Source organism: Ursus maritimus, unplaced genomic scaffold (genome assembly GCF_017311325.1).
Source record: "Ursus maritimus isolate PB19 unplaced genomic scaffold, ASM1731132v1 scaffold_14, whole genome shotgun sequence".
Lineage (NCBI taxonomy): Eukaryota > Metazoa > Chordata > Mammalia > Carnivora > Ursidae > Ursus > Ursus maritimus.
This window is the reverse complement of record NW_024423786.1, coordinates 6,671,441-6,685,096: the sequence shown is the minus strand read 5'-3', so window position 1 is coordinate 6,685,096 and position 13,656 is coordinate 6,671,441. Positions and strand designations below refer to the sequence as shown.

At 44.1% G+C, this 13,656-nt stretch overlaps 1 protein-coding gene across 3 annotated transcripts in view; it reads right to left on the bottom strand.

Annotated features, from left to right (window-relative positions):
* Nucleotides 1–3,076: 3,076 nt before the first annotated feature.
* TAMM41 (TAM41 mitochondrial translocator assembly and maintenance homolog) overlaps nt 3,077–13,656 on the bottom strand; it is a 48,867-nt gene continuing 38,287 nt past the window's right edge. For all 3 annotated transcript variants that reach the window (XM_008697872.2, XM_008697873.2, XM_040628442.1), the window contains 2 exons: nt 13,179–13,241; nt 3,077–3,209 (listed from right to left, as the gene is read on the bottom strand). In XM_008697872.2, coding sequence (XP_008696094.1) covers nt 3,133–3,209; nt 13,179–13,241 — 140 coding nt within the window. In that variant the 3' untranslated portion in view covers nt 3,077–3,132. The remainder of the gene's footprint in view (nt 3,210–13,178; nt 13,242–13,656) is intronic.

The window sequence follows — 13,656 nt, the reverse complement described above, 5'->3', positions numbered from 1 at the left end:
ACTACATAAAACCTTTTTTGACCCTCCCAGCCGAAAGAGGACCTGTCCGAGAGGGCAGCCTCTATGTGGAGCACTGCCAGTCCTGCAGCAGAGGGAAAATGAGACATGATAAACTCTGGGCTGGCTCTTAAAGTTTTTGCTCAGAAGTGACGTGTCACTCCCATTCTCACTTCATTGGCCAAGAAAAGTCATAAGGCCACCCTGAGGTCCTTGGAGGGAGGAAAATTGGTCCTATAGGGTGGGGAACTGCAGGGAGGGAAAAGAGATTCTTCTGGGGAACAGTAATACAATTTAATGGTTCCTCACCATTTCCTGTATGACTTGACACCTTGCCCTCCTCGTTTTCTTCTGACCTCTTCTTACCCCTTAGCTTTCTCTGCCAGCTGCTTTTATGTTGGTGTTTCCCAGTGTTGCGAGCTTGGCTTTCCTGTCTTCATACTCTACAGACTTCCTGGGGAAATCTCATCCACTCCCACCATCTACTACCTGCCAACTTTTAGTTATACTGCCAGCTTCTGACCTGTGTAGCCGATGTCTACTGAACATCTCCACAGACATCGCAAACTCAGCACCCCCAGACCTGAATTTATCACTGTCTTCATGCCATCCGAAATCTGCACCTCCTCCTGAATCCCCAGCTTGGGAAATAGCACACCACTCTCCCAGTTGCCCCAGCCAGAACCTTGGCACCTTTTTTTTCTCTTTAAAATTTTATTTATTTATTTAGAGTGTGAGCAAGGGGAGGGGCAGAGGGAGAGAGAGAATACCTAACAGACTCCCCACTGAGCATGGAGCCTGATGGAGGGCTCAGTCCCACAACCCTGAGATCATGACCTGAGCCAAAATCAAGAGTCAGATGTTTAACCGACTGAGCCACCCAGGCACCCCATAGTCTTGCCTCTTCTAATCCATTCTTCATGTTGCAACCATAATGATTTTTATAAAATGCAAATCCAGTTTTGCCATTCTCCAGCCCCCAAATCCCTCACTGGCTCTCCACTGCCCTGAGAACAATGATTAATACACCGACAGGCTTTAGTAAGACCTTTTATGATCTGGCCTCTGTCAATTCTCCAGCCTCACTTCCGTACAGCATCTGCCTGGCATTTTATTGATCTTGAGCTAGATTTAGTTCCCTAATCCCAGTGTGATCTCTTCATTCAGGGCTTTTGAGCAAGCACTTCCCTGTGCCTGGGATATTCTTCCCTCTCCTCGGGTGACTCTTACTTGTTCTTAAAGCAGTAGGCTGGACATCTCTTGCTCCTTCTCTTCAAACTGGACAAACACAAAGTGATTAAAAGATAGTTTAGCTAGGAGGTTAAGAGGGAGGGCTCTGCAAATTGATGGCCCAGTTTTGAATCCTGGCTGTCATCTATCAGCTTTGAAATGGTATGCAAGGCCTTACTCACTCCTCTGTGCCTGTGTTTCCCGAGGCATAAATTAGGGAATAATGAGTCCCTATTACATAAGGCTGTGGTGGGGATTAAATGAAACAGGAAGTGCTCAGAATAGTGCCTGACACCGTTAGGGCTCAACAAGTATTTGCCATTAATTTTAGCTATCTCCACAGCACCCTATAGTTACCCCTATAATTAAGCATTTGTCAGATAAATATAATAACCAATTTACTTACCTGACTACTTAACTGTATTGTAAGATCCTTAGGTTTGGGACAATGTCTTATTCATTAGGCTTCAGTTCCTGACAGGCAGTATTTACTAAATATTTGTTAATTGACTCACTGAATGAATGAGCTTGTCTTCACGCAACGATCACTTCTCACTTTCTATTATGAGGATAAATTCTGTCCTCCCCACTTGATGTACTGCAAACTTACTGAGGGCAGGATCACAAATATGGTCATCTTGGCCAATCCCATCTCCCTCCAACCCAGGGTTGCTTAGCAACATTGAATTAATCAGTTGAATTAAATTCTCCTCCCTGCGAGCCTTTAGCCTCTTCCTGGCTTTTCCATCTGCCATAACCTCTGATCTACTTCTACATAACCCACCATAACCTGAAATTCCAGGGAAAGGCTTTCCTGTATCTGCTGCCCAATTGTTAGAGTAGGTTAGTTATACAAGAAGGGATTGAGGACAGTAAAACTCAAGTTAGAGTTAGGAGTTCCATTTAGATAAGGCGTCCTGTGATTTTTGAAAATAACACCAAGCCAAGGGATTTTGTTCTTCCTGATCTTGTAAAAGCTACTGAAATCCAAGGCCTTGTTATAGTTTACCTGCATGCTGGGTGGGTAGAATGGCAGGCTGAAGCAGAAGGGGGATTAAACAGGATGTAGAGATGCAAGTTTTAGTCTAGGCTGTCGACAAATATATGTGACCTTGGAAGTCACTGCCTCTCTGGGCCTTACCTGTAAAGTGAAGGAGTATAAATGGTCTCTAAGTGTGCCATAAATTCTGACATAGCATGAATCATCTCTCCAGAAGTAGCTCATTCTAGGAAGGAATTTTCTAGTGTTCCACTTGATCTCAGAAGACACAGAATAGAAATGGTATAGAAGAAACCATTCAGGTGTCTTTAGCTCCATGGCCACTGATAACTGGAAATAATCACAGAAATCATCTGGATAAACCAGGAAAGAATTATTCACATCTTGCAGGCGAGGCCTCAAGTGGGATGTGATACTGGTCTTCTGAGCGGAACAGACTTGAATTCAAATCCCAGCTGTTTTGGGGCTGTGGGCCAGTGGGTCTGTTAGTTAACTTCTTTACCCTCAGTTTCCTTGGTTGTAAAAAAGCAGGGCTCGTATCGATGTTGCAGAAGTAGGGTAAGGGTTAAACAAAGCAGTTCACCTGTCACACCTGGTGTGTAGGCCTTGCATGAACATTAGGTAATTTTCCCTGTTCTATTTAATCCTTTGCTAGCTAAAAATAATTTCAGATTCCCACAGGTGGGAATCTTTGAAACCACTTTGAAACCTTTGAAACCACTCATTTGCTCGTCCTCAAAGGTATTTGGGTCCCCCGGATAAAGGTCTAACACCTACATTTCAAAGTCAAATATACAAACCTAGGTATCTTCAAATTCAAGCAGTGGGTCAAGGTAGCAAACACTGTTCTGTCAAAAAGGATCACTTTATTCATCTATACATAACACATATAAGAGCAAGCAAAATCAGGATGCTTTCCTTAGCCATCCTTTCCACATTTTGTGTAGCTTTAGTGAACTATAAACCACTGATTTCTTCACACCTAAAAGACAAAAAAAAAAAAAAAGAAGAGAGATGGTGAGGAGATTGGTGCTTGTGGACTACATACTCAGCTAGTTTCCATGCTATCCTGACCGGAGACCTGTCTCTGGAGTGGGGCAGTGATGGGCTGACGGGAGACCCTGGGAGCAGAAGATGATTAAAGGTCACCATGATCAACATGAGGGGAAGAGATTCTGATTTAGGCATCTACTCCAGCAGTTACACGGATCCCAAAGGTACCTGAGTTAATGGGATAAGTGAATCTTCCAAGTCACGAGTCTATCATCAACCTCTGACTTGAGTAGCTCTTTTAAAGAGGCGAAAGGAAAATAAAGCAAACTCTGTGTGTAACTGGGTGTCCTCAGCTCCCTTCTACGCTGGCATCCCAACCACCCCCAGCTCCCTGCTGCTGTATCACTGTGTATGCCACCGGCCTGCCTAGAACAAATGTCGGTTCCATCACTTTCCACCTGTACACTCCTCATCCCCTTTCAGATTCCTTCCACAGAAGTGCCTCCCTGGACACCCCAGGCCAACTCAGACATAGCTCCTCCTGGTCCCAGAGCACCCGTGCTGACCTCTCGCACAGCACTTTCCACTCTGCGTGGTGCTCGTCAGCTTACTGACCTGTCCCTCTGCCTAGGCTGGGAGCTCCTCAAGGACAGGGAGCTTGTTCCATTCATCCCTGTATCCCCATCACCTGGTACAGTACCTAACACATAGTAGGTACTCAGTAAATGCTTTTGAAATGATGGAACAGGTGCACCTCACTGAGCTATCTGACCTTCTAGCACCCCCCACCTACTTAATCACAAGTACCTGATGAAACTGGAGAAGCAAGCTCTCTGGGGGCTAATGGGACAGAAGTAAAATGGGGTAGAATAATGGGATGCTATCTGTCTGTCAGGTCTAATGGGATCCTATTTGCAGATGGTATTATGGGCTCGACTTCCTTTGTGCTAAGGATGAGATCATTTAGTCTGTGTTTCAGGGTGTGGCCCAAAGAACCAAACGGTCTTCTTCCCCAGGAGATACGAATTGTGGTCTGTGCTGCAAGTCTGAAATGCACACCTCTGGCAGTGCGCTTTAAGCATTGGTAGGCACTGTGGATGAGGTAACAGGATTAAATTTGGAGACTTCTAGTACTGGGGTTTGAGTGGTCTCTTGAAAATACCTGGGCCTGTTACCTGTAAGCTGCCCAGTCCGCTCAGAATCTTTGAAGAAGCTACTGCAGGCAGTGGCAGGTAAAAAGGCTGCATACCAGGAAAATTGTTGGCAAAAACTTCTAGAAACTCTGGCCCAGCTTGCCTACTGTTTGCAAATGGACTTAGCCTAGTCAAGAAACTCAGAGCTCCTTTCCCCTGCCTCCACCTCTTAATATTCTCCCTGGAGCAACCACATTGGTGAACCTCACCCACTTGAGCATTGAGACTGGAAACTTCTTACGTAAGGTGCTTTTTAATATTCCAGCCAGAACCAATCGAGACACTAAGCAGAACACAGGTAGGTGCATACAGTAAGGATCAACACAGCAACCCCAGGGCACTGAGTCACAGCTAGAGGAAGATGCATCGGCCACGATCAGTCGCAGCTCAACGTCACACGCCTTACATACAGACATGCTACACTTTAACATTTAAGGTAAATATCTAAAGTACCTGAGTGTCACCATGTAGCCATATTTTGCTGCTACTGCAAAAAACCTCCCTTCATTGAGGCGCCTGGGTGGCTCAGTCGGTTAAGTGTCTGCTTTTGGCTCAGGTCGTGATCTCAGGGTCCTGGGATCGAGTCCCACGTTGGGCTCCCTGCTCAACAGGGAGTCTGCTTCTCCCTCTCCCTCTGCCTCTCCCCTGGCTTGTGTTCTCTTTCTCTTTCACTCTCACTCTCAAAAAAATAAAATCTTAAAAAAAAAAAGAAACCTCCCTTCATTAAAAACAGTCTCTCCCTTACATGGCTCTAACTGAGATTCTCAGAAAGACTGCAGCAGGGAATTGTACTAGAAAGAGCACTAGAATAGGAGTCAAGGGACCTGAATTCTGGTCCCAACTGGACCACAAACTTGCAGTGTGACGTACCCTCCCTAGGCCTCAACTTCCTCATCTGTAAAAAGACCGGTTGGACTAGTTTGGGGTTCCCTGACAAGGGGCCATGGGCAGATTTCAACGTCGGTCTGCAGGGGAGTTAGGCGGAAACCAGGAAAGTTTGCTGTGTGTGTGCATGTGTGTACTTCTGTGCTGGGGGTTTTCACAGGAAGCCAGGATTTGCAGCAGGTTAAGAACCAACAGACTGGAATGAAGGATCCTTTCTGCCTTAACAGTCTAATTACAACATAGGTGGAAAACTAAAACTCCACGAAGTTGTGGTGGGCAGCCTTTCCTATACAGGGTACAAGAGCTGCTACCCATAAAGGACAAAACTGACAAACTGAATTGAATAAAATTAAGAACGTCTTTTTATCAAAAGACACCATCAAGAGAGTAAAATGACAGCCCCCCGGCCCCCAGCAGGAGACTTTTATGTTACATATATCAGACAAAGGACCTATATCCAGACTATATGAGGAATTCAGTAAGAAAAGGCAGACAACTGAATAGAAAAATGAGCAAAACACTAGAATAGGCACTTCACAAAAGAGGACATCCAAATAAACGTGAACAAATGCCCAGCTTCATGAGTCATCAGGAAAACGTAAATTAAACTCCAATATGATACCACGACTCGCCTACTGGAGTGCCTAAAATGAAAAAGACACGGAGTACCAAGTGAGGAGGAGCTGCGCTGAGAGCTCAGCTAGTGGGAGTGTAATGTGGACAACTGTTTGGTGGTAGTACCAAAGCGGACCATTCACACACACTGTGATGCTGTAATTCTACCCCTAGGTATGCACCTATGAGAAATGCATGTGTTCGCCTACCAAAAGACAGGTATGAAAACATTCACAGCAGCACTACCTGTAAGGGCCCCAAACTGGAACCAACCCAAGAAACCATGAACAGGGGAGTAGATACACCGTGGTGTAATCATACAATGGACTCGTTGCAATGAGGATAAATGAACTATTGCTGCTCCCAACGCCATGTTGAATTTCACTGATGTAAAGAGGAGTGAAAGACCCAGGAGCCTACATATTTATCTAAAGTTCAAAAATGGACACAATAGAAGCATGGCATTGGAAGTCAGAGAGTAGTTACACCTGGAGGACTAGTGACTATGACTGGCACACCATCTGGGGGACAGTCCTGTTCTATTTCTTCATCTGGGTCCTAGGTTCATGAGCGTGTTCACTTGGTAAAAATTCACCAAATTTATGATTTGTGCACTTTTCTGTGTCTATGGAAGTTTTTTTCTACTACCAGAAAACCTAAATCTTTCCTTTACTCAGTCACTGAAATACACTGACCCAGTATTTATTGAGCATCTGCGTAAGACCTTGAACTAATGTTGAGGTTATGGTTATGGTCTCTGCTCTCACAGAGCTTACAATCCACAGAATACTACTTGGCTTACATTAAGCCTACTTTTGGTTTCTGCTCTCTTTCCATAGAAAAGGATGGTGACTTAGGAAGTCTGCATTTAGAATGTGTCTTCAGGGAAGACAGCTGCTAAGAGAGAAACTTTAAAAACCATGCTCCTTCCCCAATGGATAAAGATACAACATCTCTTTAGATAACAATGTCTTTAGACATATCCTTATCTACCTAAAGTGATTCATTATGAATTTTGACTAGTATCTAGAGTCAGGTCTTTTTTGGAAGTGTATAGAAATCTACTTCAATATCTGGCACCTCAAGTTTCACTTCTGTCGATTTCCAGCCTGTTTCACATGACCTGCAGCAAAGTCACTACACATGTAAGACCATGAATCCCTGTATGACCTTAAATAAGATGGGTCCAGAGACAGACATGGTTCTCCAGGAAACAATGTGAGGCAGAGATACGAGTAGTTTGTGAGAGGTCTCTCCCTTCCCATAGTCCTACATTTCAGATACTTAGGAGGGAAAATCAGTAAGCCCCCAAACACTCTTCCAATTATTTTCCAACCACAGTTAGATATTATCTACAAAGAAAGTCTCTTGAAGCAGAAGTACAAACTTATTTTAAGGACTCTCAGGTTATTAATAAGCAAATCACTAGAAAAAAAAAAACCTTAACTATTATTATGTGTTCTTCTTATTTAATGTGCAGGTACCAAAAAATGGAAGAAGTGTTTTAGTTATAAGAGATCAGAAGCAGAGGATAACCGACAATCCATTCTCTTGTGTCTCAGGAAAGGGCTGGTAAAGAACCCCTCAGGCATGCCAGAAACTTTTAAGGAACAAGACTAAACCTGTCTTGTTAATTCAGGTGAATCCTTTGAAGCTAGAGAGGTAAATAGGTATCTGTCCCCAGAGTCAGTTCTGACTGACCAGAAAGTCAGGTGGGGAAAAATAAAGCAAGATTTCAGAAATTACGCTCATCATCTTCCCCAACCTTCCCCACCTCTGGGGAATGGGACCACCGTCCACCACTTCGCAAGCCAGATACGGAATTATCTCTGACTCCTCTCCCTCCTTCACTTCCCATATCCCTCCAACCATCCAGAACAGGGAACTTGCCCTCTAAATATTGTGTGCGGGCACATACTGCATGGTGCACTGGGTGTTATATGCAAATAATGAATCATGGAATATTGCATCAAAAACTGGGGATGTACTGTATGGTGATTAATATAACAAAATAAAAATTATTAAAATAGAAAAAAAAATAAATATTGTGTGCATCTCTTCTCTCTGACTGTACTGCAATGACCCAAGTTCAGGCTGCCTAACTCCTCTCCTCACTGGCTGCAACCATAGCTAATCAGTTTCCTGAGCAAGAGCGTTAGCTCCCTTCCATCTGCTCTCTACTCTCCAGCTATCAAGGTCTTTCTACAATCCTTCCTTGGCTTCCCTCCACCCTCAGAATAAACTCTGAATTCCTCTGCGTGGCTTTTCAGGCTCCCCTTGCCGGCTCCTGCTTCCTTCTCAGTTTTACCAATAACTCCCCCATCTCTCTCCTAGTCCCGGTACCAGAACACTCGGGTTAGTAACGTGAAGGCTGCTGCTGCTGAGAATCCGACAGTTTGCTTAGGTGGTCTTCTGTGACCAGTTTGAGAGTGATGCCATCTGCTGCTACCATGAAAAGAAGAGCAGGCAAGTATCAGGAGACTAAATGGCCTTTCACTTCTGAGCTGCTGGTGAGTTAGGCTAAAATGGGAAAACAGTGTTTGGCTTTGGAGGCATTTCTGTACTCACCTTGGAACACGGGTGTATCTGATGATGAGGGGATTTCAAGGGAACTAATACGACAGAGTGTCAGACCACATGAGAACAGGCAACTGTGTATCCAACTCGGTTTATGAGTAAAGGCAATCCTCTTGGCTGGTTATAGATGCCTGGTCTTTATCTTGTCTGGGAATAGAGTGATATTTAGATCTAGACTCACCCACGTTTATAAAGCACCTGCTAGGTACATACTGGACACTCTCAGAACATGTAGTGAGCTGGGTATTAACACCCCCTCCATTTCAAGGAAGAAGGGCTACTTAACATGCCAAGGTTACAGAGTGAAGAAATGAGCAGATACAACTCAAGTCCAGGTCTTCTGACCCCAAGCTTTGCTCCTTGGTTAGCGATCTCTCTGAGGTGAACTGTACTTGAATATAAAGGGTATTCACTAGCTAAGGGAGAAGACCGAAGCTTCCTTTTCACCCCCACTGAGTGGGACGTTGCGAAGGGGAAGGGTGAGAATGGCTACTAAGGAATACAAACTCCATCAAATACACAGGTTTTCTCACCCCGCATATGACGCATCAGCTAGCTGAACGGAACACAAGTAGAACTTGGAGGGGTTTACCTTAGCAAAGCAAGCGGAACGACAGCCAGGACCACGATGAGAAGACTTCTAAAGAACAACATGCAGAAGCATAGAGGCTCTGAAGCTTGCTGTGAAGTCAGAGGGAAGAGAAACAGTAAACCAGCCACTTGGGGCCTTTCGTTGCTAATTTACTCCAACTAGAGACCTGGTTACTGGGTGGGAGAATGCCATCTGAATATGACAGTGCAAAGAAGCCTATTCTAAAGAAGGGTCAGGAAACTTTTAGGTAATGATACCAAGAAGAGAAAGTCCAGGCACAGTGCTAGATGGGTTTATTTAGCATAAGATGTAATTTTCACAACCTGGTGAGGCAAGTATAATTAACCCTATGAAATTAAAACTCAGAAAAATTAGGTAACTTGCCCAAGTCACAGTAGTTAAGTTGGAATATGAGGCTCTGGGGCTCTGGCCTAAGCCGCCTTCATCACAGCTCACAAGCACCATAAAATCAGAGAAGCCAGAGCATAAGGTAAGTAAACCCACAGACTTTGAAGGGATGCGCATCACTTTCCACAGATTCTGCGCCCACAGAGCAGGCTGCATATATTCCGGTATTCTGGCTTCCAGGATCCAATAACGCCTCTTTAGGAAGGAAAGGGAAGGAGGCAGCGAGCACGCGCAGGAACGAGCCCAGGGCACTAGGGCGGCCACAGGAAAACTGGGCTGTGGCTTCTGTATCACCCACTGCCCTCTGCTGGCCACTGGAAAGGATGGGTGGAAAGAAGACCAAAGGTTCATTTAAGGTTGAAGAGTCAAGAGGTGATGAGGATGGATTTTTAAAAACATTTTATTAGAGAAAAATTAAAACTTATAAAAGAAGAATAGAACATGTCTCATGTTTCTTCACTCAGCTTCAACAATATATCAACTCAGGGCGAATCTTGTGTCATCCACCCCTAATCCACTTCCCTCCACTATGTTCTATTTTATTTTTAAGATTTTATTTATTTATTTATTTATTTACCGGGGGGAGAGAGAGAGAGAGTGTGAGAGCAAGACAGCACACAAGCAGGGGGAGCGGCAGGCAGAGAGAGAAGCAGGCCCCCTCCTGAGCAAGGAGCCAGATGTGGTACTCAATCCCAGGACTCTGGGATCATGACCTGAGCCGCAGGCAGATGCTTAACCAACTGAGCCACCCAGGTGTCCCAGCCATGTTTTATTTTCAAGCAAATCTCAGACATCCTGTCATTTCATCTGTAAAAATTTTAATATGTATTTCTAAAAGAAAAGAAAAATTTAAAAACCCCATAACACATGATCACAACTAAAAAACAAAAAAATCCATAAATCTAATAATTCCTTATGGGACAAGAAGCCCCCCAAAACCCCACAAAAAACAAAAAACACAAAGCATTTAGCCTCACCCAAGAAGCTGCAATCATGCAAATCACAGATTAATAGCCTGAACCACCCAACCAAACAAAAACACCTAGTCTTCAGCCTTGCCAGGATAAACCAGCAGGAACATAGATTAAATAAATATCTTAATTGGAAATGCAAAGCTATGCACTCCTGCATAGTAGGAAGATCTTCAGCTGAGTAGATCTGGCACATGAGCTACTAAATCTTTGTTGAATTTTTGGCTGAATCTTTCCAAAGACTCAGGAGGGGCAGCACTGTGTCCTTGGGGCCAAACACAGCTGGGTATCCAGGCAGCTGGGGTGAGAGGTTAAGAGGTGTGAGCATACCAGCTTCCTGGCAATCTCAGCCCAGGGATCAGAATCAGGCTGAAAGATCACTCCTTACTTCGAGTTACCTCTGTGCCATCTATCATCCAGTACTGCAAATTTCTATTTACACATTTATCTCCCTTTCTAGATTATGAACTCCTTGAAGGCAGGATGGTGTTGTGTGCACTTTTGTATCCTGCATGGCTGGCACATTAGAAAGGCTCAGTATATGGTCACATAAAGAAAGACCAAACTAGGAAAGTCCATCATTTGACAATACCAAGTGTTGGAGAGAACGGGGAGAAAAGAGAACTCTCATTTCCTGCTAGGACTATAAATTGATTCAACCACTCTGGAGGGCAATGTGGCAATATCCAAAGATGTGTTCAAATGCTTAAGCCCATAAAACAAGAACAGGATGTTTAAATTTTTTTTTTTTAAATGTACATTCAGGGGCGCCTGGGTGGCTCAGTTGGATAAGTGTCTGACTCCTGATTTCAGCTCAGGTCATGATCTCAGGGTTGTGAGATCAAGCCCCACATAGGCTCTGCACTCAGCGTGGCGTCTGCTTGAGATTCTCTCCCTCTGCCCCACCCCATGCTTGCATGAACACATGCGCGCTCTCTCTTTCTCTCTCAAATAAATAAATCTTTTAAAAAATAAAAAATGTACATTAGAGAATAAAGAAAGAACACAGAAAAGAGCTCCTGGAAATTGAAAATATAATAGCAGAAATAAAATACTCAATAGAAGGGCTGGAAGCTGAAGTTGAGAAAATCTCCCAGAAAGCAGAGCAAAAAGACAGAAATCAAAAATAGGAAACGAAAGAAAACCAAAGGGCTCTTCCAGGAGGTCCAATATCTGAATAAAAGGAATTCCAGAAAGACAAGAGAGAAAACAGATGGGAAGAAGGTAAAAAAACAATAAAAGAAAAATTTCTTATGTTATTTTCTGAGGTTCTAAAATGAAAGAGCAATGAGTACCCAGTAAAGTAGATAAAAACAGATTCATTATCAAAGCATATCACTGAGAAATGTCAGAGCCCTGGGGGCAAGTGAAGACCTAACTGGCTTCCAGAAAGAACATACACAAAGGACTGAGAATCCGAATGGCTTTGGACCTCCATAGCAATCCTCAAGTGAGAAGATACTCGGAATAATGATATAGAAATTCTTAAAGAAATGATTTCGAATCTATCTCTAGCCTTAGTGTTGATTATCTGTGAGGGTTAGCTAAAAATTTTTCTAGTTATACATGGTCTCCCGATTTGCCTCCCTGCATCCTTACTGGAGGTAAGTTACTGGAGGTGTGCTTCACCAAAATGAGAGTGTATACCACAAAAGTAAAAGACACAAGAGACGGGAGACGGGGGATCCCTCCCATGACACAGGGGAAGACAATCTCCGTGGGAAAAGAAAGTCGTGCAGGGAAGGAAAAGTGTATGATATGGCTCACCTATGAATCATAGTAACAGAGTCATACGCTGTAAACTCTGACAACTGGCTTCACCAAAGCCACACAGCCACTACCCGAGGACCGAGGGATGGGAGGGGTGAGTGTGTGTGGCGGGGTGGGTATGAGAGCTGAATTCTAATCCGCCAGAGTGAGAAGTCCACAGATGATGCCCATAACTGAAAAGGAGCGAACAGCAGTATAGGCCTACTATTTAGGAAACTGGCAGTGGAAATAAAACCAACCCGCTAGGAGAGGTAGCAGCAGTTGTCTCTGGAGAGGGGAAATGGGTGGGGGGAAGGGCAAGGTACTGCTGCTTTGGCAACAATATGCACATGTGACTTCCATAAATCCTAAAATGAGGGGACAACCTGCACCCAAGGAGCTATTCAGAAAACTGAGAGGGGCAGTAAGGCTTCCAACAGCACCTCACATGGTTTGACTGTTTTAGACCCGATGACGGTGCTGTTTTGCCTGTCTGTACACCACTGCTACGTTCTAGTTCACGACCATCAGAATTCAGCACTTCAGAAGTACTTGTAGGACACCGATAAAGCTTTACGTTTTAATCAGGAATGCTGAGGCCACTCAATCCAGCAGGTACATTAAGCCTGGATCTTCAAAAAAGGAAATGATTTATTTTGCAAGTAACTGATGTCTCTAAGAGGGCATTTTTAGGTGTTGGTTCAGAGGCTCTTCCCCTCCCCCCTCTCTTGACTGAGAGCTCTCATAACCCAGAGCCCCAGGACTCGGCTCACCTAACAGACACAGGAGACGAGGTAGCAAACGGTGACAGGAGCTTTGTATAGAAATACGTGCATTTGTGTAATAGGCCTTTTCACGCTTTGTGTGTAGCTTTCTTACCGGTAACCTTCACTACACTGTGAATTAAACGTAACTTTTGTCAAAAACAAAAACAAAAAAAACAACCATAGGTTTTTGAAAGTTCTTACCAGCAGTGAAAATGCCTTTGGTGCTCTGTTTCATACTAGAAGGTCTCACAATTGCTGAAAGCCCTATGAGAGAAAACCAACAAGGATGCCAAAAAAGCCAGATGTTAGTCATCTTAACACTTTTAAAAACCTAAAACGAAATATTCTTTCCAGTTATCCAATAAAACCAGCAAATCGAGCTCTGCCCTGGTGTCGCAGAATGACAGTGGAAGGGGTATCAGGATTGGGGGCCAGGAGACCAGAGCTGCCAGCCGTGTCACCACCAGCCATGTGAGCTCAGGCAAATGCCTGGCCCCTCTGGGCCTGGGCCTCCTCACCTTAATTAAAACAGGGGGTGGATTAAGTCACCCTCAAAGGTCATTTTATGACTTTAAATCTGCTTAAGGTTGCTGGTTCTCAACCCCAAGATCTGAAATGATTAAAAAGAACCCAAAGTTTCTGCCTCGGAGAAAAACTTTCATTCTGAAAACATACACGG